This window comes from Ruditapes philippinarum, unplaced genomic scaffold, assembly GCF_026571515.1.
Source record: "Ruditapes philippinarum isolate M1 unplaced genomic scaffold, ASM2657151v2 ctg894_1_1_1_1, whole genome shotgun sequence".
In the NCBI taxonomy this organism is placed as follows: Eukaryota; Metazoa; Mollusca; class Bivalvia; order Venerida; family Veneridae; genus Ruditapes; species Ruditapes philippinarum.
Window position 1 is genome coordinate 163,249 of NW_026863751.1, and position 25,230 is coordinate 188,478.

The 25,230-nt window shown below is 32.9% G+C and overlaps 2 protein-coding genes across 2 annotated transcripts; one reads left to right on the forward strand and one right to left on the reverse strand.

Annotated features, from left to right (window-relative positions):
• Positions 1–3,649: 3,649 nt before the first annotated feature.
• Positions 3,650–24,911, forward strand: LOC132723230 (splicing factor YJU2-like). The gene is made up of 7 exons (XM_060707909.1): positions 3,650–3,748; positions 4,412–4,512; positions 16,499–16,643; positions 18,755–18,886; positions 19,385–19,566; positions 21,820–21,958; positions 22,517–24,911. Exons 1-7 carry the CDS (start codon positions 3,725–3,727, stop codon positions 22,934–22,936), a joined length of 1,143 nt encoding a protein of 380 aa, XP_060563892.1. The 5' UTR covers positions 3,650–3,724; the 3' UTR covers positions 22,937–24,911.
• On the reverse strand, positions 7,919–11,457 carry LOC132723223 (uncharacterized). Its single transcript, XM_060707901.1, has 5 exons — positions 10,761–11,457; positions 10,277–10,398; positions 9,644–9,870; positions 8,627–8,749; positions 7,919–8,333 (listed from the first exon to the last, which is right to left on the reverse strand). Exons 1-5 carry the CDS (start codon positions 11,455–11,457, stop codon positions 7,952–7,954), a joined length of 1,551 nt encoding a protein of 516 aa, XP_060563884.1. The 3' UTR covers positions 7,919–7,951.
• Positions 24,912–25,230: the final 319 nt, after the last annotated feature.

Consider the following 25,230-nt stretch of genomic DNA (forward strand, 5'->3'; position numbering starts at 1 on the left):
TTGTATTAAATACTACCTGTGCGAGAATGAAGAAAATACATGATAAACAAGATCAACAAGGAAAGGCGGCGTTCAATGAACGCAACCAGAATGGAAATTGTTTTTTTTTCTTTGAATTTTTCATTTATATATCGGTAGTTAATTAATGTTCTGCATCATATTTTTTGCCATTATTTTTCCGTATTCTCAAATACTCAATTTATCGCGCCTCAAATCAAGTGGAAGAACTCCAGCCAATACCTCCAACGCAACCATACTGGTTGTGTTGTGTAACCAAAGACAGTAAAATAAGACTTTTCTTCGTATTGTGTCCAAAGGCTGACGCCAAACAGGGACTGCATACTCCAGTTGAGGTTAAACTTAGCTTATGAAATATTTTCCTTAAGCTGACCTCAATTTGATAAAATTCGGTGCTTTTTGTATATTTTATCTACTGTACTGTACTGGTTGGAGAGATAACTTCGACGCTAAATCACTATTTTTAAATAACTTTTTTTGCGTATATTTTAATTTTTACCAGCCTAAACAAAGTTCGGTTCAAACATTTATAATCATAGGCAAATTTCCTTTATTGAAAATGAAAACTGGTACTCCCTAATGAATAAGGTATCTGAAATATGGTCTTTTTAACTCTGGACAGTAGATAAAGTCGACACTTTAATTTTATTTAAAGTACAATTTAGCTTGAAAATTAAAACAAATCACTCGTTTTCACATTTTACATGCTTTATCTATGCCTAATTGATCATTCAACATTTTTTAATGAAATTTGTCCATGTCAGTAGCCTGTGTTCAAGACAATTCTAACTACCGTCTGGGTGTTAAGTAAAAAGAGTGTTTTGTGGTCGTTTTTGTAACAAAAAATTGTGGTCAACATAAACACATTTAAAAGTTTACCAAATTTAAAAACTCACCGCAGTCTGTTCTCCTCCTTTATTACCCCGGTACTATGTAACCATGACAAAAAAAGATAAATAAAAAATATACCAAGTGTCGGGGTTATCTCAAACTCCCCGCAGCGGTTACTTCCCCTGATCAGTACAGAAACTTAAAGTAAATTAAGTTTAAGTAGCAAAGCTGTGAGGATTTTGGGGTTATCTATGCGTCGAAGTTATCTCTCCAACCAGTAATTATATGTAATTACTCCGGTCTATAATTTTTGTAGATTTTAAAATATCATCACATAGACATTCAAATGCACTGAAATAAGCTGTTTAAACTTATTAATGTTCAATGATAGATCAAAATTTAGTTTATTAAAAATAAAGTTTAATGATAGATTAAAAAATTAGTTTTGATATTGATTTTTCTTCTTAAATATGTTCATCCTCACTTAACTGAGACTTAATAACAAATATCTGAACAATGACAATTGTTACAATTACAATTATTAATCTCTTTATATTATTTATTTTATTAATTTCTTTATATTGATTGCACTGAAAATTACATGTTACTCAAATATTATTATGTTATGTATATGATGATGTACTATGTACAAATCAGAAATAAAAGATCTGTTCTGTTCTGTTCTTATTTCCTGCGGTCTGAAGACTGCAGGGGTACGCGTTTAATTTTTGAGGCATGGAGGAGCACGTGACCTGTTTTCGGTACATGGAGGAGCATGTGATATGTAAACCGTACATGATTGGTTTCGAAAACCTAGCTAAATACCGTTTGCCTGTACGTTACGGATTTACCTCTAGGGAATTATTCCGAATTACACCTAATTAACAACAAAAAACTATTACGTGATATTTCTAATTTTATTTAATTATTTTACCGTTTAAGGTGGAAAACTTGAATGACGTGTTTGAAATTATCAATGTTTCTTTAATATCTATCTCAAATTTTACAAAAAATAAATTGTTGATACTGAAAATCTGCAACATGAAAATATTCGTAGAATCTAGTGACATCTATCATACAAAATAGAGAAATTTTCTGCGTAAACTTGTGTGTTTACTTTATTCTTTTTGCCCGGAATTATTAATAGTATTTAATCATTTTCTTAAAAAGAAAAAATTGTTTTATGTTCGACCTTCTCCGGTCTTTAACGGTCACCAGTTTCCAAAGACCTTCTTCTATATTGATCGATTATTGTCAACGGAATTTGGAGGTTACGTACCATGGAGGTTACGTACCACTGCATAAATGTACCATTTTTGGAGGTTACGTACCACTATAGAAATATATAATAAAGTGATAATAAGGGATATACTCATAAGGTGTGAAACTATATCACGTTTATTGTTCAAATTCGCGTATTAATTGTATTTTGTAATGAGATTCAATATGTATGAATATATAAGAATAAATAACAAACCGCAATTATCGATAATAACAAGTTTTATTTACAACACGAAACTGAAAATAATTAATAACAATAATATAATTACACGCACTAAACTGAAATGAAAAGTACAATAAAACAAACCACAGCTAATATATAAAAAAAACATTTTTCTTTCAAAATCTTGTCAACTATATTCCTGATACAAACGTTTATTTATCCCTCTAAACAATGTTGAAAATAGTTAAATGAAATATCTTTATATCATTAAAAATGCCCCAGAAAAGTATCCGTAAATACCACGAAGAATGATTCAAAACACGCAAGTACACAAGAAAAGTAACAAGTAAAATGGTTTCCTGCGGGGAACATTTTTAATGATATAAAGATATTTCATTTAACTATTTTCAACATTGTTTAGAGGGATAAATAAACGTTTGTATCAGGAATATAGTTGACAAGATTTTGAAAGAAAAATGTTTTTTTTATGGGTTTGCCTAAAATACGAAAGTGAGATTTTTGACGAAAGTGAGCGAAAGTGACTTTTAAAATTTGAATTATACCGTTTTAATAGAATTTTACAGTAAAATTGCTGTTTGTAGACGTATATTATTAGCAACCAATTATATATATTATGATAAATAACCATAATCATGATTTAATCGCCATTATTGGCCTAATTTCTAAATATAAAAGTTTAGTTATCTTCCTTTCGCTTGCATAGAAAAATACGAAAGTGACAAACTACATGTATTAAATATAGAGTTTAAATTGAAATTGTACTAAATTTGCAGTTTGTAGACGTATGTTATAAGAAATTAATATCAATTTCTGATAATATACGCCTGAAAAATGCAATAATATTAGTAATAACTTTCAATTCAACGCTTTATTTCATATTTTACAAGTCACTTTCGTATTTTTCAATGTGAGCGAAGGGAAGATTAAATCAACATAGTGATTATTTTTGAATTTTTTTTCTATATATTTCTGATAACATACGTCTACAAACTGCAATTTTAGGACAAATTTAAATTTAAACTCTATATTCAATATTTTACATGTCACTTTCGTATTTTTCAAAGTGAGCGATAGGAAGATCTCAGAACTTGTGTATAGAAATTATGCAAATAAATGGCGATTAAATCATCATAGTGATTATTTTTGAAAAGAAATATTAAAAGTTGCTAATAATATACGTCTGCAAATAGCAATTTTACTGTAAAATTCAATTAAAACGGTACAATTCAAATTTTAAAAGTCACTTTCGCTCACTTTCGCTCACTTTCGTCAAAAATCTCACTTTCGTATTTTAGGCATACCGTACTTTTCTGTACAAAACTGAATTCAATCCATGTCAATCAAGCGTTTGATTATTAACGTAGTGTGCGCGAATTTATTTCTGTCGAAAATTTTCGTTGAGTATTAAAAATGTCGGAAAGGAAAGTCTTAAACGTAATATTTTTCTTTCAAACTTTTGCCTTGAAGTTTATATGGTATATTTTTCATCGTCGTAGATAATTTTTCAAACCTACGTAAATAAAAAAATTGGAGGAATTTCTTTATGATTCTCCCCACTCGCGATTCGCCCCATAATGATTTCGGACCAATCAATTTAACGTCGTTTACCTCAAAATTAATGTCAACTTGAACCTCCTTCATATTAAATCACTCATTCAAGTTCATGCATGTTTAGCATGGGAAACTTCTGATCAAAAAGTTTAAAATTATGTCTTTTTCATAATCAGTATAATTTTTTGACAAGTCCATTGATCAATAAATTCAGTCAGGCCCTCATGTGCATGACTTTTCCACAATACTTTTATCTATCTTTCTCTTTTCGGTTAATGTTAAACCCCTCACGGGGATGTATACAACTTTCATGAGAACTAGCTTGATTGTAAAAAGGCTAGAACAAATTTTCTAGGGCAAGAAGAAGTTCCCAACTTGTCTGATCAGTGATGTAATAATAAACATGATAAATTACATACATTAGATTAGTGTAAGTCATACAAAGTTTTTGTTATGTGCAATTATTTTTTCAAGAGTTCAAACAGAAAAGAGGTCCACATTTATTATTTTTCCTATTTTTTTTAAATTATGGTTTTATATTTTTAGAAATATTACCCAGCTGATTATGATCCATCAAAGATTCCCAAGGGCAAGAGAAACAGAAATGCTACCTTTAACATTCGTATTATGGCTCCTTTCAATATGAGGTAATTTTCTTTTTTACTATGTAATAATATATCTAGCCAGGGTCTTGAAATCTTGATGTTAGGGATTTTAGGAGAATAAATTTACATCTTGTAGAGTATATGATATGTGTTTGTGTTATATCACTATTTTGTGAAGTCTACTTGATTATCATATAACTCTAAAATGGTGTCAGAAGAAATCTAAAACAGATTTTAAAAGGTTAGATTGGATTACTGTTGGAACAATATAAGGAAACTTACAAATAAAGATTGTCTTCTATTTTAAAATCTAAGAAAAGAATATCTTTAAGGGTGTATGACAGACCTAAACTCAGGGCTCATCCGGATGGGCGATTAAGGCGAAAACTTCGCCGTGTATATTTCCATTTCGCTCTCCCAATTGATCAAAAGAAGAGTCAACATCGCCGATAAAATCTTAATTCCCAAAGAGTAATTACTTGGCGCTGTAAAGAGCAGAGATTGTATCCGCCCATATGACGACTGCTAATTAGGCCTAAAAAAAAAAATTGTTTTGTTCAGGTCACCCGAACCCTACCTAATAATATGTGCCGACCCTACCGTTTTTTTCGTGTCCAAAAAAAAAAAAAAAAAAAATCCATGAAAATACCGTATTATTGAGGTACTCAATGAGCAGTGTGAAGGGCAATTCAGGCGAAAATTTCGCTGTGTATATTTCCATTTCGCTCTCCCAATTGATCAAAGAGAAGTCAACATCGCCGATAAAATCTTAATTCCCAAAGAGTAAATACTTGCCGATGTAAAGAGCAGAGATTGTATCCGCCCATATGACGACTGCTAATTATCATTATCCAATCAGAGCATCGCTATATACTACCCTTCTACCTGTATGCAAAGCGATAGACCGCCTACTCTAAACAGTAAATAATGAGAGCATCGACCCGAAACGGGTATATTTTGCGAGTTTAATACGGGATTTGGCGATAATTATAGATTAATTTTTTCCGATCATCTAAACACGTGCAAATCTTCCCTAATTGATATACACGCGGTGTTTAACCGAAGTAAAGGCGATGTGCAATGTTTTCACGGCTATCACAAAACTGTTAGTCAATTAAAAATAATTAATTTCATTTGGATGATTTCAGTCCGTTAACATCAATTAAAAATTGTTATGTCGCTCACGTCATGGCTTTGGGTGAAATGCCCAAACCTAGCAGTAAAAAAAAGTTACTGATTCTGATACACCTAATACACGCGAAAATTTAAGAAAGCCAATTCGCAAAAATCTTATGATTGGTATGTTGTAGACAGTGAGAGTGTTTTGCATTGTTATCTTTGTAGAAATGCCAAATTTGACACAGCTTGTACGCACGTGGGCACGACATCCTAAAACTACGATTCTGTCGAATCTTGATCGGCATGCGACATATCGGTCGTATATCATGTGCTCATGTATGTAACAACAAAATTTGTCAGGAAAGAAGTGTTCTTATTGTTTCAATATATATATTTGTTTTAATGTCATAAATATGACGCTCAGATTAAGATTTATTAATATTGTAAATTTCAAAAAGCATTATTTATAAAGATATTACTGAGTTTAACATTTCATGAAAATAAAGGGAGGTAATTAGAAATTTATTTTCTATAATTTCTCAGTCGAATTTTTCAATAAGAAATGAATGTATATAATTTTAGTGATCAAATATAATGTGCACAAATGTTTGCAGTACATATTTTACATATTCTTCAATATTTGAAAATTGTTTTATAAGCATAATTATATGCACATAAATGTGACATTACAACATAGAAGATCACAAAAGAAATTTCTGTAAACAGAACAGGATAGACAGATTTTATTAATCATTATCCAATGTAACTTTATCTGGAAAGTAAAAATGTAAAGTTAATTTATTCATCATAGTTTTCTTACACATTTTTATCAAAAATATATGAGAAAGCTTATAAATAGCTGATAAATAGATTGTGTTTCTATTCTAGTTAAAGGATGTATAGCCATGCATGTTAATGCATACACATTGGGAGGTTTCCCTTCTGCCGATTTTTCATGAGGAAGTCACTTCTCCCTAAAATTCCCTTAGTTACAAAATGGCGGATCACATGGTCAATATTTGTAAAACGGCGTGTGATCTTCACCAGAAGAACGCTGAGAGTTTAAGATTGTTACACCTGAAATGTCCTTTGAAAACATAGAAGGGATGTATTTGTGCCACCCGGGAGGGATGTCAGAAATTTCCATATCTAAATTTCAATATACTGGTGAAAAAAAAAAAAAAAAAAAAAAAAAAAAAAAAAAAAAAAAAAAAATTCCGACCTACCCTACCTATTCCTTGAGAGCATGTTACCCTAACAAAACAATTTTTTTTTTAGGCCTTATCATTATCCAATCAGAGTGTCGCTTTATACTACCCTTCTACCTGTATGCAAAGCGATAGACCGCCTACTCTAAACAGTAAATAATGAGAGCATCGGCCCGAAACGGGTATAATTGTGCACAGTTTTGCGAGTTTAATACGGGATTTGGCGATGATTATTATGTTTTTTCCCGATCATCTAAACACGTGCAAATCGTGCAAATCTTCTCTATACACACGCGGTGTTTAACCCGAGTAAAGGCGATGTGCAATGGTTTTTTCACGGCTATCACAAAACTGTTTATCAATTAAAAAAATAACTCAATTTCATTAATGATCAGCGATCGGATTAAAAACTTAATCATAGTTTTGAATAATTTCAGTCCGTTAACATCAATTAAAAATTCAGTGTTCAATCTAGAGCGCGCCATTGCGCCATTGACCCCCTGAAAAGACCGCCGGCGCAAAACAAATTCAACTGTGGGCCCGATGGGCGCACTCATAGAAAATATCCTAAATGACATTAGAATGCATTCTTATACCTGATTAAGTACATAAAAAAGCAGGGATAAAAACTAGCCACCTGGACCACTGACTGGAAAATTTTGGTGGCCCAGTAAATATTTTAGTGGACCTACAATTTATCGAGTTAATATAACAAGTCATATTCTGAATCTATGAAAATTACTAATTTAATTAAAAACTTTGTAAATTAAATCATATCACTGAAACAGAGTTCCTTATTTGTGTATTGTTTAGTTATGTGTGTTAAATATCAGTCTCTAGTATTAAAGTCCAACAATTTTGAAAACACAATATCCTCCTCCGAGTCAATATCAGAATAGTCACTGGCCTCATCAGATGAGGAATAGTACTTATTTGAGTGTTCCTCTGATGTTATTGAAGAAAATCTATACTGTTTGCTCACAAGTTCATTGTCAAATGTTTGTGTGCTGGCTTCAACAGAAGGAATTTGATCTGTTTTGAACCTCTACAGAAACACTGGATTGTTGGGATTCCTCATAAACAATAGAGGTACTGCTTTTGTCTAATTTCAGGACCAGTTTCCAAGTCTTTTGAAACAGGAATTGGCTTAGACATTACAATGCTCTCAGTCTCTTGTGGAACAACAACATCTGGTGTTTGAGTAAACACAGTTGGTTTCTTTTACTTGCTGACATGTCTTTAAAGTTCACTCTTTTAGTGCGGTTTCCCTCACTGTTCCATAGATAAACAGCCTCACTAGGATTAAAATCTCCAATTTTAGGAGCATGTAACTTGGTAATTAATAGGTCATTTAAACTACCCTGACTCAATGTTGATCGGATTTTTGTTTTTGGAACTTTCATCAATGAAAATCCCCTTTCAGCTTCAGCACTACTTGGGCTCATAGTTAAAGTAAGATCCATTACATCTAATATATTCCGATACTGGTGTCCATATATTTCATTTACTTGTGTCCGTGATTCAAACTTGGCTGTGCTAAAATAGAAATACCAAAAAAGAAAATCTTAGTTTTTGTATTATATTAATCTCATTTTATTTATTTGCTTTTTTATCAAGTTTCAAACATCACATGTAAGAACTAAGTTAGAATTAATTTAGCAGAATAACTATCCTCAGATTGTTTCATTGAAACAGGCAGTTTATGAAGTAATTTAAACTTAATTGTAACATTTATTTGTCTGAAGTTAGCTGTATTACTAATATTTTTTATCAACAGAGTGATATGAATGATAAGAAAATTCAGTTTGAATATAAAAGCTTTAACTTACTTTTCACAAATAGCCTTCTTCAACATGATCCACTCCATCTCAATCTCATCACAGTATAACCCAGCTTTTTCAAATAAAGTACGAAATGACTGATTAAAGTTAGCAAGTCTTCTGTTCCAAAATCTGAAAGCAGAATAACAATTATTTGAACACAAATTATCAGACTATCAGTATATAAATATAGTGTGAATGTACTTTATTTTCCCTATCTTACTATTTCATTTCTCTTTCTAAGAATTTTCATTTTTTGTCAATTTGATTTATAAATAATGACACTCCTATATATCAATAATATAAATTTGCTATTATAGTAACACTTACACAAAATTGCACTTGTCCAAGCTTTAGTCTTTTGTAATTAAATAATATAATTTTATTATTTATTTGAATCTTCCTTAAATACTGACATGTATGTAAAGTTGAAGAAAATAAATAATTCACAGTCACAAACTTAAAGAAAATAAAAAGGGAATCAGTAAGATCACTAACAACGCAAAATTAAATACAAAAAAAGTAAAATAAAATAACAATAATAATCAACAATCACACAAATAATAATAAATAAAGTAAACAACAATCAGTGCTCATTTAAACTCAGTATAACCTTGAAACATTTCCCAAGACTTGGGCCATGATAAAATATCTGCTATTCTTGTAGCCTTAATCACACCTAATGATGAAAATTCAGAGAATCTTCGCAAAAGTGCTGCTTCTATCTGATCTATGATCTTGTTCCTTGCTGAATTAAATTCTCTTTCATCTCCTTTTAATTCTAATTTGCTGTTAATAATCTTTCTTAGACTGGGTCCATCACTGGTATAAAACAGTTATATATGCAATTTAAAGCACATTTAACAATACAATGTTTCAGATTTATAACAGTTAATAAGATAATGATGGCTAGATTTCGACTTAGCAATTTTAGAATATTTGGTAAATTGATTGAGATTTAAGTGGGGCATATGATTAAATTAAACAGATTACTGTAAAACTATTTTCCTATAATTTATAAATTACCTAGTTTTGTATCCTCTAAGAACTTCCAACATTGATTCTATAGTCGAGTGTTGTTGGGAGATCAAGCACTGGTTGTTTTGGACACCTAGTGACAATGTTTTAAAGACACTTAGAACATCTATCAAAAAATAGATGAAATGTACAATGCTCTTTGTCTGAAGAAGTTTCAAAAAAGCATAGGCTTTGGCCCGTGAATCTGTTGACACACGTTCAGATGGTTCTGTTAACTGAAAGATATAAGAAAAATTAAGATCATTACATTAGATTAGGTCTTGTAAAGTGAATTGGTCTATAATTAAAGATATGTTAAACAATAAATGCATATAGTTATGCCAATAACAAGTAAAATACAATTAAAAATTACAAAATAGAAGAATAAAACTTGAATTTTATTGGTAAGTATGAGAAAAATATTCTGATATGTTACTTATATACAATAAAGCAAAAAATAGTTTTCTGATAAAATATTAATTTTATTATTGTTCATCTTATCTTGTACGTAATATCTCGAAGAACTTTTAACTTTTTTGCTAAACTATTTTATATGGTTTAACCGTTATTCAAACTTTGTAGTTCTATAACTTTTAAAAAATTCTAGTTGTTGAAATAATTAATTTATTGAAGTGACTGTACCTGTCCAAGATGGCTAATTATATATTTATAGGATACTGTGATATTTTGTAAAGCCAATGCAGTATGCCCAATCCACCTTGTACCTCCAACCCTGCTTGGTAGCAATAAGCCCTTGTCATCATCTGTTTTTCAGCGCACATTCACTCCTTTTCAACATTGCTCTATTTAGGCTACTATTATGATAAAAAATAATAGAGTCCCATTGCAAGGACACTAATAGTTTTTTCATATAATTTCACTGATTTGGCAGCATCTTTTAGGGATAATTCTAGGCGGTGAGCCATACAGTGGATCGTAATCATATCAGGCTGTTGTCTTCTTAAAATAGCTCCAACTCCACCTTTACATCCAATCTTTTACACTGGCACCATCACATGATATGGCAACAGTTTTCAGAAGAAATTTATTCCAGTCATAAAGAAAGATTAGTTTGAACAACATTTTGTAGGCCATTTACAATATTCTCAGCAGATGCTTTTGTCACAGCTATCAACACCTATAAAGTCAGTAGATATGATGCCTTCTCTACAATATCTGACAAACCACATTTCTTGCTCTTTAACAGAGGCATCTGTGCTCCCATCTCCAATAATACAGAGAAATTTTGATGTACTTATGCGTGATGACACTTTTGTAATTTCATTTTTAGCAATATAGTTTATGAAAGTTTTAGCTGCTGCTTCATTTCTGTAAGTTTCACCGACATTAACATTTTTTACAGAGTCAAGCTCACACATCCATATAAAGTCAGTAAACGGACGGTTATGTATAGCAAGGGCGTGCGCTGTCCTAAATAAAATGGCCATTTTCTTGAAATTTTCATCATTTAACTTTTGCACTAATTTCCCAGCTTCCGACATACTTGCAGGCACACATTTTGCATGATAACAAGCCTGACACTTAAGATGGGATTTGGACTGTTCATGTAATTTGATTGTTTCAATTTTATAACTTTTACAACCTTGAACGAACAAAGATTGACGTTTGCTTTCATATTCGTTACAATAGCTGCATTTCATTCCGTTCTCGGTATTTTCAAGCCACGGTCTTTCCTTTTTCCAGTCCAGTAGGAACGATCTTGAACGTTTATTTTTCTCATATTCATTGAAGTACTTTCTTTTGTCATCGGCTGATAGCTTTTTCTTTTTCGGTTGGCTAACACCGTCAAGAAACCGCCACATTTTTCCACGGACAATGTGATTTTTTTTTACGCTATGGACGCAGCCATATTGTGATGTTATTGATAGGGATAAAATCCGTTGCGCGCCGTTTAATTTTCGTTTATTGTGCGGATAATTTAATCTACGGCCCATTTTTTTGTAGTCGCCGACTGGACGACTATTTTGAAATTTTTGGTGGCCCAATTACAAATTTAGTCGCCATGGGCGACTGGGCGACCGCTAATTTTCAGCCCTGAAAAAGGGTTCTTGTGAATAATATTAATAAATACTGAATTCAAAACTGAAGTTTGTATAGAAAAACAAGAGCATGTTGGTAAGTACCGCACTCGGTAACCCTTCGCTACGTTTTCTCGGCCGGGGTCTGTAAATAGTTATACTATGTAGACTTGTTCTTCATACCGTAACTATTACTTACTTTTGAGTCACAGTTTTTATAAACAAAACAAATCGTCACAGATAATCCAATACGTGCGTGTAGTTATAGTTTTTTCACGGTCAAAACAAATAAATATGTCATAACTTTCGGGAGGAAAAAAACTATATATTTGTGAAAAGTGCGAGTTAATTATAGAGAAGTGTGCATAAATTATTACGAACACGCCTTCATCCAATTAAAAAAGTTTTAAAGATGGAGCTAATCAAACACGATTGGCTAGAGAGTGTCTGACAATTGAGTAAATAAACTTTGATTGGTCTTTGGCTGGTCGGCACAAAAACATTATGCATATAATTAATTAATACAGACATCTTAAGCGTGACGTAAGAACTGCTGCCCTGACAAAAGATCAAAGGTACCGGTATGTCAATATACATTGTCTTAGCACCTGTTGACACTTTGTTTTTCGCTTGGATATATTGAGAATGGTAAATATTTTTAGCGACTATTGTAAGTTTATATTCTTCATCAACAAAGCTAATTGCAAAATATGAATTTCTTTTATATATCGGGCGCTGATTAAAAAACTGAACATTATTATCAATTGTATCATAGTTTGGAGACCTTTCTGTTGAAAATGTGTCAGGGTTAAATCGTATACATATACATGCACAGTGCGTTAACTGGAGTGCGGGTATTAGTTACCCGCACTCCAGAGCATGCCCATTGATTGGCTCATTTTTGCTGGGGTTTACATATTGTCATGGCAGAGAAAGGGAAAGCGACAGAAATGTCATATTCAGATGTTCGTTCATTGGTTCATTTTTGCCGGGGTTTCATATTGTGACAACAGGGAACGTGCTTTTATGTTTGACTATGATACAAAAGATTTCTCAAAAAGCATTATTTATAAAGATATTACCGAGTTTAACATTTCATGAAAATAAAGGGAGGTAATTACAAATTATTTTCTATAATTTCTCAGTCAAATTTGTCAATAAGAAATGAATGTATATAATTTTAGTGATCAAATATAATGTGCACAAATGTTTGCAGTACATATTTTTCATATTCTTCAATGTTTGAAAATTGTTTTATAAGCATAATTATATGCAGATAAATGTGACATTACAACAAACAAGGCATAAAGGGGCCTCTGTGGCCGAGTGGTTAAAGTGGTTGACTTGAGGTCACAGGTCCCTCACCACTGTAGGTTCGATCCTCACTCGGGTCGAAATCTTTCATGTGAGGAAGCCATCCAGCTGGCTTACGGAAGGTCGGTGGTTCTACCCAGGTGCTCGCTCGTGCCTGAAATAATGCCCGGAGGGGCACCTGGGGTCTTCCTCCACCAATAAAGCTGGAAAAAAATCGACGAAAATTCTCGGCGGGACGCTCTAGGATGACCCGGCTTGAGTGTACGGTCGCCCATATGGGCTTTCCGGCGGCGACCTTAAATAAACGCATCTAAAAAAACCCCAAAAAACAAGGCATAAATCTCGACATTGTGGGTTCGATTCCCGGGCTGGCAAACTAAAATTACTAATCAGTCTTTCGGATGAGACTTTAAATCGAGGTCCCTTGTATGGGTGCTTAAACACTTGGCACGCTAAAGAACCAGGAGAAGCTTCTGGAATTGGGGCATCTTTCTGTATCTGTAATTGCACTATCCTCCAAAAATTTAAAATGACTAATACTCTTCTGGAGGACTCGCCCATATGGGCAACCGGTGGCGAGTATAAATAAATGCAAATACACACACACACACACACAAGGCCATAAAAGGAAACAAGGCCATAAAGGGTTCCGTACTCGACAGCGAAAGCTGCTTTTTGTGCCCGGAAGGGCGGATAATGGACCCTCATTAAGCATTAACATACATACATACAAGGCCATAAAAGAATTTTCTGTACTCAGAACAGAATAGAGAGCTTTTATTTGTCAATATTCAATTTAACTTTATCTTCAATTAAAAGTGAGGAAAGTAAAAATATAAAAATTAACTTATTCATCAAATTTTTTCTTACACATTAATATTATCAATAAATTTATATGAAAATATATAAACAAATATTTAAAGAAAGCTTATAAATAGCTGATAGATTAATTGTGTTTATATTATAGTTAAAGGATGTATATAGCCATGCATGTTAATGCATACACATTGGGTTGTTTCCCTGCTCCCTATTTTTCGCGAGGAAGTCACTTCTCCCTAAAATTTCCCCCCAGGATGAGCCCTGTAAACTAAATCTGATTTTTGCATGCTATAAATTGCTCTGCCAAATTCAAAGAGAAGACAGCATTACGCGACTGCCTATTAATGCAATAGACTGTTAAAAACTTGAATGATGCGGAAAACATGATTTGTGACCGCCTAGTGGTTGAGTTACAAATCCAGACAATTAAGAAAAAGACTTATAAAAGAGGGAGCTACATTTATTATGGATAAGGCAATAGTGAATACAGAAAGCACAAAACATGGAATATGCTAAACAGCAAGTAATGGCCATGGGGCACATCAATGTGGTAGATGTCCATCTCTTTTTGGAACAAACCAAAACAGGAGAACTGACTTAAAAAAGAAAAACAAAACAAGTGTTTCAAAATTAGAGACATTACATGTAAAATATCCAAACTGTCCAGGAAAAGGGAAAAAATGTAACAATTGCTGGAAACTCGCTAAAGGTTACAAGTCTATTAAACTGACAAATCGTCATAACTGACTGCATTTAAAAGCCCATTTGGACGATATCTGTACTTGCATTTACCTATGGGAATTTGCAGTTCATTTTTTCAAGAAAAATTGATGAATTTTTCAAGAATTGACCAGTGTCAAATCCATAATAGCTGACATTTAACTAATAGACAAAACAAGAGCATAATGACAAATCTTTCAGGTGCTGTAATGGGCAAAAGTAAATGGTATGAAATTAAATACAGACAAATGCATAATAGGTGCAAACGCGGTCAAATACTTTGGTCATATACTAAACTCTGACAGAATGAAACCTAACCCTGACAAAGTTTCAGCTATTACAGGCATGAAACCTGCACAAAACAGAGCTGAGTTGGAAACTCTGTAAGCCATAATTACATATCTGGCAAAGTTAAGTTCCTGTCAGAAATACTGTTTTCCTAGAAATGTTCGCGGATACAATATTTCATGTTTTTCACAACGTCGGTATTTTCGCGGAGGCAAACTTTTGCGGCATTTGAATTCTGCAAATATTAAGTTGCTACGGCCTAAATTACAGTTTTTGGAGGCTACATTTTTATGCCCCCACAGAGTGGGAGCATATATTATAGCGTTGCACTTGTCCGTCCGTCCATCCGTACGTACGTCTGTCTGTCCGTCTGTCCGTACGTCCCGAAATCTTGTGAACGCAACTCCTCTTAAACCGGATGGCAGATTTTGCTTTAACTTCCAGGGATGAACAACCTTAATGTGTAGATGGTAGTAAAGGAAGGAATTTTTGCTGCGACCAAATTTAACAGAATTATGGCCCTTTGTTGATTGTTTCATTATATAGTATAATATACTATGTAGAAATTTTGTGAACGCAACTCCTCTTAAACCGGATGGCAGATTTTGCTTAGACTTCAAGGGATGAACAACCTTAATGTGTAGATGGTAGTTAAGGAGGGAATTTTTGCTGCGACCAAATTTAACAGAATTATGGCCCTTTGTTGATTTTTTCACTATATACCATATAGAAATTTTGTGAACGCAACTCCTCTTAAACCGGATGGCATATTTTGCTTAGACTTCCAGGGATGAACAACCTTAATGTGTAGATGGTAGTGAAGGAAGGAATTTTTGCTGCGACCAAATTTAACAGAATTATGGCCCTTTGTTGATTTTTTCACTATATACTATATAGAAATTTTGTGAACGCAACTCCTCTTAAACCGGATGGCAGATTTTGCTTAAACTTCCAGGGATGAACAACCTTAATGTGTAGATGGTAGTATAGAAAGGAATTTTTGCTGCGACCAAATTTAACAGAATTATGGCCCTTTGTTGATTTTTTCACTACATACTTTGTAGGAATTTTGTGAACACAACTCCTCTTAAACCGTATAGCAGATTTTGCTTAAACTTCCAAGGATGAACAACCTTAATGTGTTGATGGAAGTAAAGGAAGGAATTTTTGCTGCAACCAAATTTAACAGAATTATGGCCCTTCGTTGATTTTTTTCACTATATACCATATATATGTTGTCAGTGGGGGCATCAGTGTCCTTTGGACACAGTTCTAGAACTTTATTTCTGAAAAAACGTTTATTTTTGTATCTTGCTACAGTTTCCAAAAAACATACTTATTTGCTATATGCATTAACCATGTTTTTCATCATTAGTTCTGTTGGCAATTGCTTTAATTATAGTGAATTAATATTTTTCATGGAAGTCAAAATACTACTCTATTTACATTTCACTACCTTTACTATACATAACTGCATGTTTGGTGCTACGTTTGCAGTTGTAAAACATCTAACTTGCACTTGATCCATTATTTAAACATTATTAAACACATCTTTGGCATTTCAAAAATATGGGTTTCTGAGGCATAATGTGCCTTTTACCTTCCTTTTAGATAATACTTGAAAGATTACAGAAAAAGTATGTTTTGTGTGTATTGAAAATTAATAGTAACTGTCCTATTCTAGGTGCAATATGTGTAAAGGATACATATATAAAGGGAAGAAGTTTAATTCAAGGAAGGAGGACGTAATGGATGAAGACTATCTTGGTCTGAAAATTTTCCGGTTCTACATTAAGTGTCCAACATGTGTTTCAGAGATAGCATTTAAGGTATGTAGTTTTCTGAACTAGTTTATATTGTAGTTCTTACTAAGGTTTACAATGCTGAGGATTCAGTTTATATACCCAAAAAAATTTTGATGTATAATTTTATGCAACTGGTCATCGGCCTGTCTGTTTACCGTTTTCATGTCAAGTCTGTATCTTTATACCCCCGCACAACGAAGTTGTAAGGGGGGTATACTGGAATCAGCTTGTCTGTCTGGCCGTCCGTTGGTTTTTTCTTGTCCGCCGAATAACTTAAGATTCCTTTGACCCTTAGTCTTCATATTTGGCATGGAGGTTGGTCATGATTAGTAGATGACCCCTATTGACTTTGAGGTCACTAGGTCAAAGGTCAAGGTCACAGGGGCCTTGACTTCAAAAAGCTTGTCCACCCAATAACGTAAGATTCCTTTGACCTACAGTCGTCATATTTGGCATAGAGGTTAGTCATGATAAGTATAGGACCCCTATTGATTTTGAGGTCACTAGGTCAAAGGTCAAGGTCACAGGGGCCTTGACTTCACAAAGCTTGTCCGCCCAATAACTTAAGATTCCTTTGACCCACAGTCTTCATATTTTGCATGGAGGTTAGTCATGATAAGTAAATGACCCCTATTGACTTTGAGGTCAAAGGTCAAGGTCACAGGGGCCTTGACTTCAAAAAGCTTGTCCGCCCTATAACTTAAGATTCCTTTGACCCACAGTCTTCATATTTGGCATGGAGGTTGTTCATGATTAGTAGATGACCCCTAATGATTTTGAGGTCACCAGGTCAAAGTCACAGGGACTTTGACTTCAAAAAGTTTGTCTGCCCAATAACTTTAGATTCCTTTGACCCACAGTCTTCATATTTGGCATGGATGTTGATCATGATTAGTAGATGACCCCTTTTGATTTTTAGGTCACTGGATCAAAGGTCAAGGTCATAGGGACTTTGACTTCAAAAAGTTTGTCCACCCATTAACTTAAGATTCCTTTGACCCACAGTCTTCATATTTGGCATGGATGTTGATCATGATTTAAGGTGACCCCTTTTGATTTTGAGGTCAGTGGGTCAAAGGTCAAGGTCACATGGACCTTGACAAAAAAAAGCTTTTCTTCTTAATTGCTAAAGAATGTCCTGTCCGCAATGTATTGATTTTGACATTTGAAGCATTTGAAGCATGTAGAATACATAACTTAGCAATGCACTGGCTTAGTAACCTCAGATTTGGCAGGGAGGTTGTCCTTGAGCTCTAAATGGCCACTGTTGATTCTGACAAAGTGGTATGCGTGGGTATTCACGCCATGATAGTGGCAAATTGTAGTTTGAATTAATGGAAGATATTGAAACTACTTAGCAGAAATGTTAACAATAATGAGATGATATGTAGCGGGCAGGTTTGACCATCATCACGTCAAGGTCACACTTGTATCAATTTCAAAATAGCGTGTTCATTCTTTATCTTATGAACCGATAGAAAGAAATGAAAACTTTTTGACAGAGATGCTACTTATATTGAGACAATGATTAATGTGCAGAACGCAGGTTTGGGCTTCCTTAGATCAAAATTGGCCTTGCACTGAGGATTACTTGATTTATATAGACTTATATAGGAAAACACATAGGAAAACACATTGAAGTTAATAATAAATAAATTGTATGAAACTACTATGTCTGAAGATAAGTTACTTATGTCTCCTGAAACTGTTGGGAGTTTTTCACTTAATATATTTTTGTGTATGAAAACACATTTAAGTGATATTTTAGTGAAACTTCAATTCATGAAGTTTAAATATTTTTTGACATGTAACAGCATTGCCTTGTTGGCCTCTATAAAACTGGTATAAATCATGCCCCTTGGATCAGTGTTGGCCAGGCCCTGGGTCAGGTAGTTACACAGTCTTTTATGAGAATAAACAAATGTTATTTTGTGAAACTACAAGGTCAAGAGCTGAGCTAATTAGCCCTTTTGAATGTCTGGTTAATGGAAATGATTTAAACATCTCTATTCTAAAACAAAGCAGGTGACGGCATAATTTCTGGTCAGAATGTACAAATGCTCAAATTATATAAGCAATCATTATTATTGCTAAAGAATAGAAAGATGATTAACAGAAATATATTATTATTGTAGACTGACTTGGAGAGAACAGACTATACCCTGGAGGCCGGTGCTAAACGGTTGTTTGAGGCTGAGAAAATAGCTCAACAGATGGCAGAGGAGGAGAGAAAAGCCAAAGAGGAGGATGAGATGAACCCGATGAAGGTTTGTTCAATAATAAAACAGTAATAGTACAACACAAAGCTGCCTATTTATGTCTCTTTGGCTGTTTTTGTGCCCTAACTCTGTGAGGGATTGAGATTTGCCCTTGTCTGTCAGTTCTTGTGTTGTGTCACATGTAGCTCTAAAAGTGCTTGATCTAGAGATCTAGAGCCAACAAGCTATACAGGAATGTAAATTAGCATGGAAGTTGTGCATCAGGGGTTTTGCATATGGATTATTTCAGTTTTGTCAGAGTTGTTTTCCTTGTTTGCAACTATAAACAATTATTTTAACCGAGTAAATGTGATTGGAAATTCTCAAACTTTTCAACTGAGTTTAAAGAGTAAACGTACTGTCAAGTTAATTTATCAAACAAATGAATTAATTTAGTTAGCATAGGACACTTGAAAGGTACTTTAAATTATTGAAAAATATGAACAAATAAATATTTGTTGCAAGGCATTCAATTGAATGTAGCGATTTTAAATTTATAAATTTTAGATGTTAGAGAATAGAACAAAGGCGAGTAGAGCAGAGATGGATCAGATTGACACACTGGAAGAACTGAGGGAAATAAACTCTAAAAAGAACCAGGTGAACACAGAAGAAATGATTGAGAAATACAGAAAGTATGAGGAACTTCTTGCTCAGCTTCAGATGGAAAAGGAAGAAGAGGAAATCAAGTAGGTCTAATACAGAGATAGGATTTAAAATAGCTTGTGAAGTTCTCATCCTCCTAAACTTGTAATGACGGGTTATTTGTCTCTCACCGCTGATTCAGAAATCATGTGTGATAATTGGTCAGTCATTTGCAAAGAAATTGGTAATTTTTGGTCATTATCTAGGAAGGCCTGTAAGATTGACCAATCTCGGGATAAAAGAAAAAAGGTTTTAAAATTGGCATAAAAAAAGCCCAAACAAATTGAAGCCAATTTTACTTTTTGTTGCCGACTTTCTAATTGGCTCTCCTTTTCACTGTGAGCCTTGTCTTTCCTATGTTTTAACATTTAGTCAAAGTTTTCTCATGTACATGTAGCTATTTTTGGTTTTCACTTGAAACTTTCACATAAATTGGCAGGATAATGTTTGAAGACCATTTTTCATAATTTCTAACTATAGTTTGGAATTTTATGGAATTGTAGACCTTTATGAACTTGATGGTTTAAGTTTTGCATGTAAGTTTCAACTGCATCCACTGAAAATATTCATTTGAAACTTTAAACATAAAATAACTGAAGATAATTGAGTTAGGCTCATAACTGGCATCATTCTTTTTTTGAACTTGAACAGTTTGTATTGCTAAAGCATTTGAGTATTTTCAAGAGTGTCATCAGTCTGTAACCACATATCAATCTATGTAGTTATACTTAGATCTCTTTCTTTGGGGGGGGGGGGAAAGAGAGTGGAAAATAGTTCAATTTTAGGGGCGTCTGTGGCAGAATGGTTAAGGTCGTTGACTTCAAACCACTTGCACCTGAGGTCCTCCTCAATCAGTAAAGCCGGAAAGTACCTATATGACCTATACTGTGTTGGTACGGTGTAAAACAAAACAACAACAAAAAAGTACAATTTTACTCTTGAACTCACCAGTTTCTCTGAGCTACTGCAGTCTATGATGTGAAAACCAAAGTTCTAAAGCTATAATATTAATTCTCATATCTGCCTCGAATTTTTAGCTGATTTGCTCTGGATTGAGATTTGTTTTGTCTGAGAATGAGTGGAAACAATATTCTTATTGTTACAAGTTTGATATTCTGCTTATGAGCTTCGACAAAATTTAATCTTACTTTGAAGTAACCAGATTATTTCTTCAAAGACCTTGTGCAGAGATATTAATAGTAATACTATCCTTTTGATAAGATTATATACATGTATGCAGAAGATGATTAGTAATCATGAAACATTTCCTAATTGTCTGACTGTTATCTTAATTTGAATAAATACAGTAAAAACCCGCTTTACGACCACCCCGTTTTCGAGACCAACCCGCTAATACGAACGATTTTTTAAAGACCCGATTTTTTTATTCTTTATTTTAATGGTCGCTAACCCCGATTTTGAGACCACCCCGTTATTCCGTAATACGACCAGTAAATTCAGTCCCATTTCGTAAATTCTGTACATTTGGAAACCCATAAATACAACCGAGGGCACTTTCTCACCTTGATATTGACTTGCATGTATATTGCTGAAATCTTTTTGACACGTGGTGTAAACAACAGGTGTCCTACTTTTACGACATTTAACGACATCCAATTTACGGCAGAGTTCAAGGTTACTTTGTATCAAACCCGGAAATGATCAATAATATTGTCGATAATTTCTTAATTTCACACCTTTAATGTCGTAACTAGAGGATTAAAACAACAAAATATTGTACAGAAAACTTTCAATAAGATTTTAGTGGTGTTGCTGCTATCATTATCTCTTCCGTTCCACAATTTCAAACAAAAATAAACAAGACACGATTATGTTTTTGAAGTTGTTATCGGCGATGAGAACTGTGAAAATAATTAAAGGTTAATTGTTCGGTGTGTTTTGTAGTAAAATGGTGATTTAATTGAGTCAGTCATGTCATTCCTTTAACAAGAATGTAAAAATATGTTTGTGTTTAATGACATTCATAATACATTTTGTATCTCAAAAGAAGTTTAAAAATTTTATAATGTTAAAAAGTTAAAGAAAATAAATGAAAATAAAAAAATAATAGTGTATGCTTAATATCTTCTCATTTGAAATAGATTAGCCCAGAATTAAAGATGTGTACAGTGCATGGAATCCCTTAATATATTGCTTGGTTTTCTGTTTGACCAAACTCATTAATGAGACCAACCCGCTATTAAGACCAGATTTGTAAAGTCCCTTCATTGGTCTCATTAGCGAGTTTTTACTGTATGTTACAACAGATTGGCTGTTATTTTGTCTCTGTATTTTAGGGATATTTTTGGAGAGAAAGGTACCATGGTAGTTAAAAGACTAAATGATTCGGACAGTGATGAAGATGGTCCAGTAAAAAAGAAAGTTGCCATGACAGCACCAGCTTCTGACACTAAACCTACAGATATACTTGCTGAGGTAATAGGGTCATTACTTACATGTCTTGCAGATAGTAAAGTATGATACAAAAGCAACAAGGATAATCCTTTATGCGCTGTAAAATTATCTTCTATTATGCTGAGACTTATCTTTTAAGCCTAACATATACTGATATAATTAATATTTCAATTTTATCAAACTTGATTTATACAGCTAATGATATATCTACATCATTTCGACATAAAGCTTTTCTTCTTTGAAGATAGAAATATCCTGTTAAGCATGTATATATTATAAATATACTTGTTTATTGGTCTTTTTGTCTCAAGGGAGTAGGACATAATGCATTTGGCTTTTAACCAATTTGTTTGTCTTTATTTTGTAATCTTAAAATATTTTGAGACCTTAATCCTGATAAAGCTTGTTTTGCAACCAGTATCCAGTTTGTCTAAATTCCAAGTTTGTTTTTTTTTCAGCCTGACTAGACTTTAATGGCTTTGATGTTCCATTATTGATAATGGACAGTTCTATCTATAAATTTAAACAATTGTGCAGAAAAATCTTGGGTTCATATAATTTATTGTTGTTTACTTACAGAGTGATAAGAGCCAAGCATCTCAGAAACCAAAGGAATCTTGGCAGAAGAGTGTAGGAAGCTTATCATCAAAGCAGAAACTGAAAGGTTTAGTGGTGAGGAAAAAACCATCAAGTCTACCATCAGTATCTTCTACTATATCATCAAGTGAGCATGCTTCCGGCAGTAATGATGTCACTGTAGCTAAACATGATGACAGTAACAACGATTCTGAGATCTCAAAATGTGATACAGATAATCAACCAAATTCTAAAGATTCCTGTGTAAAAGACAGTAACATAGAACAAGTGAACTCAAAAAAGAGTAGTGAAAGTTCAGACAAGAAATCAAGTGAAGTGTTATCATCTGCTGCTGTTTCTACATCATCAGCTCTAGGTCTGATTGGAGATTATTCTGATTCAGATAGTGAAGTTTCTAGCTGAGTGGGTTGACATAGAACAAGGTTTGATTATGATAGCATGTTAATAACTTGTATAGCATTGTAAGTAACTTAAGATGGTCAATCTTATTCAGAAAAAAATAGCAAAAAAAAAATGTTTTTAATTTGTCATACGTGTTTAAGCATTTCTAATCAGATGCAAAGTTTTAAAGTTATGTGATGTTTTTATGATAGCAATATTTTCAAAGACATCATACATGTATATAACTGATTACTGTAAGGATTTTGTTATTTCTAAAAAAATTTGAGGTTGATGCAACTTGGGTTTAGTTTTTAACAAATTATGAATGGAATTACCATGAAATTGTAAAAAAAAATTACCAAATTGTGAAAGTTTTTTTTATAAATTTTTTTTATGAACACAGTTACCTTAATTGCAGGTGACTCAAATTGGTTCTTATCTATTTAGTTCCTTTCTTTCAACATCAAAAATACTATTTTGGATTACCCAAATGATCATTTTTCAGATACTTCACAAAAATTTACCATTCTTTGAGGGCAATTTTCATCTGTTACAATAATAGCAGATGATGTATACCATGTTTGTATATCAGATTTGCTTGCAATGTACAACTTGATTGGAATATATTCTAGAAATTTGACCAGTCTGATGACTAACATCCTTCATTATTTGGTAACTGTTTGTCAGAGACATTATAATACACTCAGCTTTATAAAATCTTTGTCCACAAAGTATGAAAGTATCCAAAATACTGTCCAAAAATTCCTGTTCTGCCAGGGTTTTATAAAATCAAAAGACCCTGGCTTAACATATATTTTTGCTATTTTAGACATTTACATGAATAAACTGTATTTAAAAAAATCTGTGAATCAAATTGGAGGCAATTCAACTTTAGGTTTGAAAATCAGTAGTAACATAACAGATAAATTTTAAACAAGTCAATGGCAAAATGAGATTACATGCATTGCAGACAAAAAAAGAGCCATGGCTCCTCTTTCATGGTTTAAGTGAAAATTGAAATATATATGTCTAGTTTTATTATACAGTCACTGCATTTTCAAGGTCAAATTTTAGTACTGTTTCAATGTCAAATGGGTTGCTTTTATGTACATATAAATAAGACTGACCATCCATACATTACAGGGTTTTCATTTTTATCTCAGGCAATAGATGTGCTTACTAAAACAAGCCTTTTTGCTAGAGGTTAAGGGGGATATTTTAATGTACAGGCTAAATGTACAACATGTTATAACTGATTAAATGGATCGCAAATCTATTAATCTTTTAATAATGAAAACCCTGCATTACATCTCTTTGTAAAGGGGCATTCCTTCAGTTTTACTTGAAAGATTTAGTTTGTATCAATTGCTAATTGGATATACTTTTGTTCCATTGACAATATTTTCATTCTTGTATTTTATCTAGGATTTCACAAGTAAAGAGTTTGCTTGGAAACCATTGCTTTGAATAACTTACAACTGTATTTTTGTTATAACCAAAAATGTTACATTATTCTGAAGTCATGCCCATTTATAAGAGTGTTATTTTACTAAATAAGTAAATGTATAATGAGATTTATTTATATTTATCAGAAATTTATCTCTCTGCAAGAAGCCAGTTAATCTAATCTGTTGGTTAACCATAAAAGGCTTATCTTTTTTTACACATTTAACAATTTTAATGTAAATATTACTGCTTTGTCTACAATTTAGAGATATATTGTTATTTGTTCAATTACAAAAGTGGTACATCGTTTAATTTTCACAGTGCTCTTTGCACAGAATGGGCTGCCTTGTTTTCTGTATGGATCTGTCTAGACATGGTTTATTTGTGACACTGTGAGTAATTGACATAGCAATGTATGGAAAGGGCAGGGCTAAATTTTTCACTGCTAAAGATGAGAAAAGTCCATTAAAACTAGCATTCCTAGAGTTATAATCTTCATGTAGGAATTAAGATGTGTATGATAGAAAGCTTGCCTCATGATTTTCAGGTTTTAAATGGTGCTCAGTTGTTTAAGAAAAATACCTTTATTTAGTTTAGATGTTTTCATTAAAATTATGGTAAATTATCAACTGCATAACACATTTTTGAATAGGCAATTTCTTTAATTGTTTTAATTTGATCAGTATGAAAAACATTTTTATTAGCCAATAATTGTTTCATTGATTGTATAAGTTGATAATTCTAATTGATATATACTATCCATTGTTACAATTTCTATTGATGAAAGAGTGATAATTTAATCTAAACAAGATCACTGCACAACTTGATTGATTGTTATGAATGCTTTAATAAAGCAATTTTAATGTGAT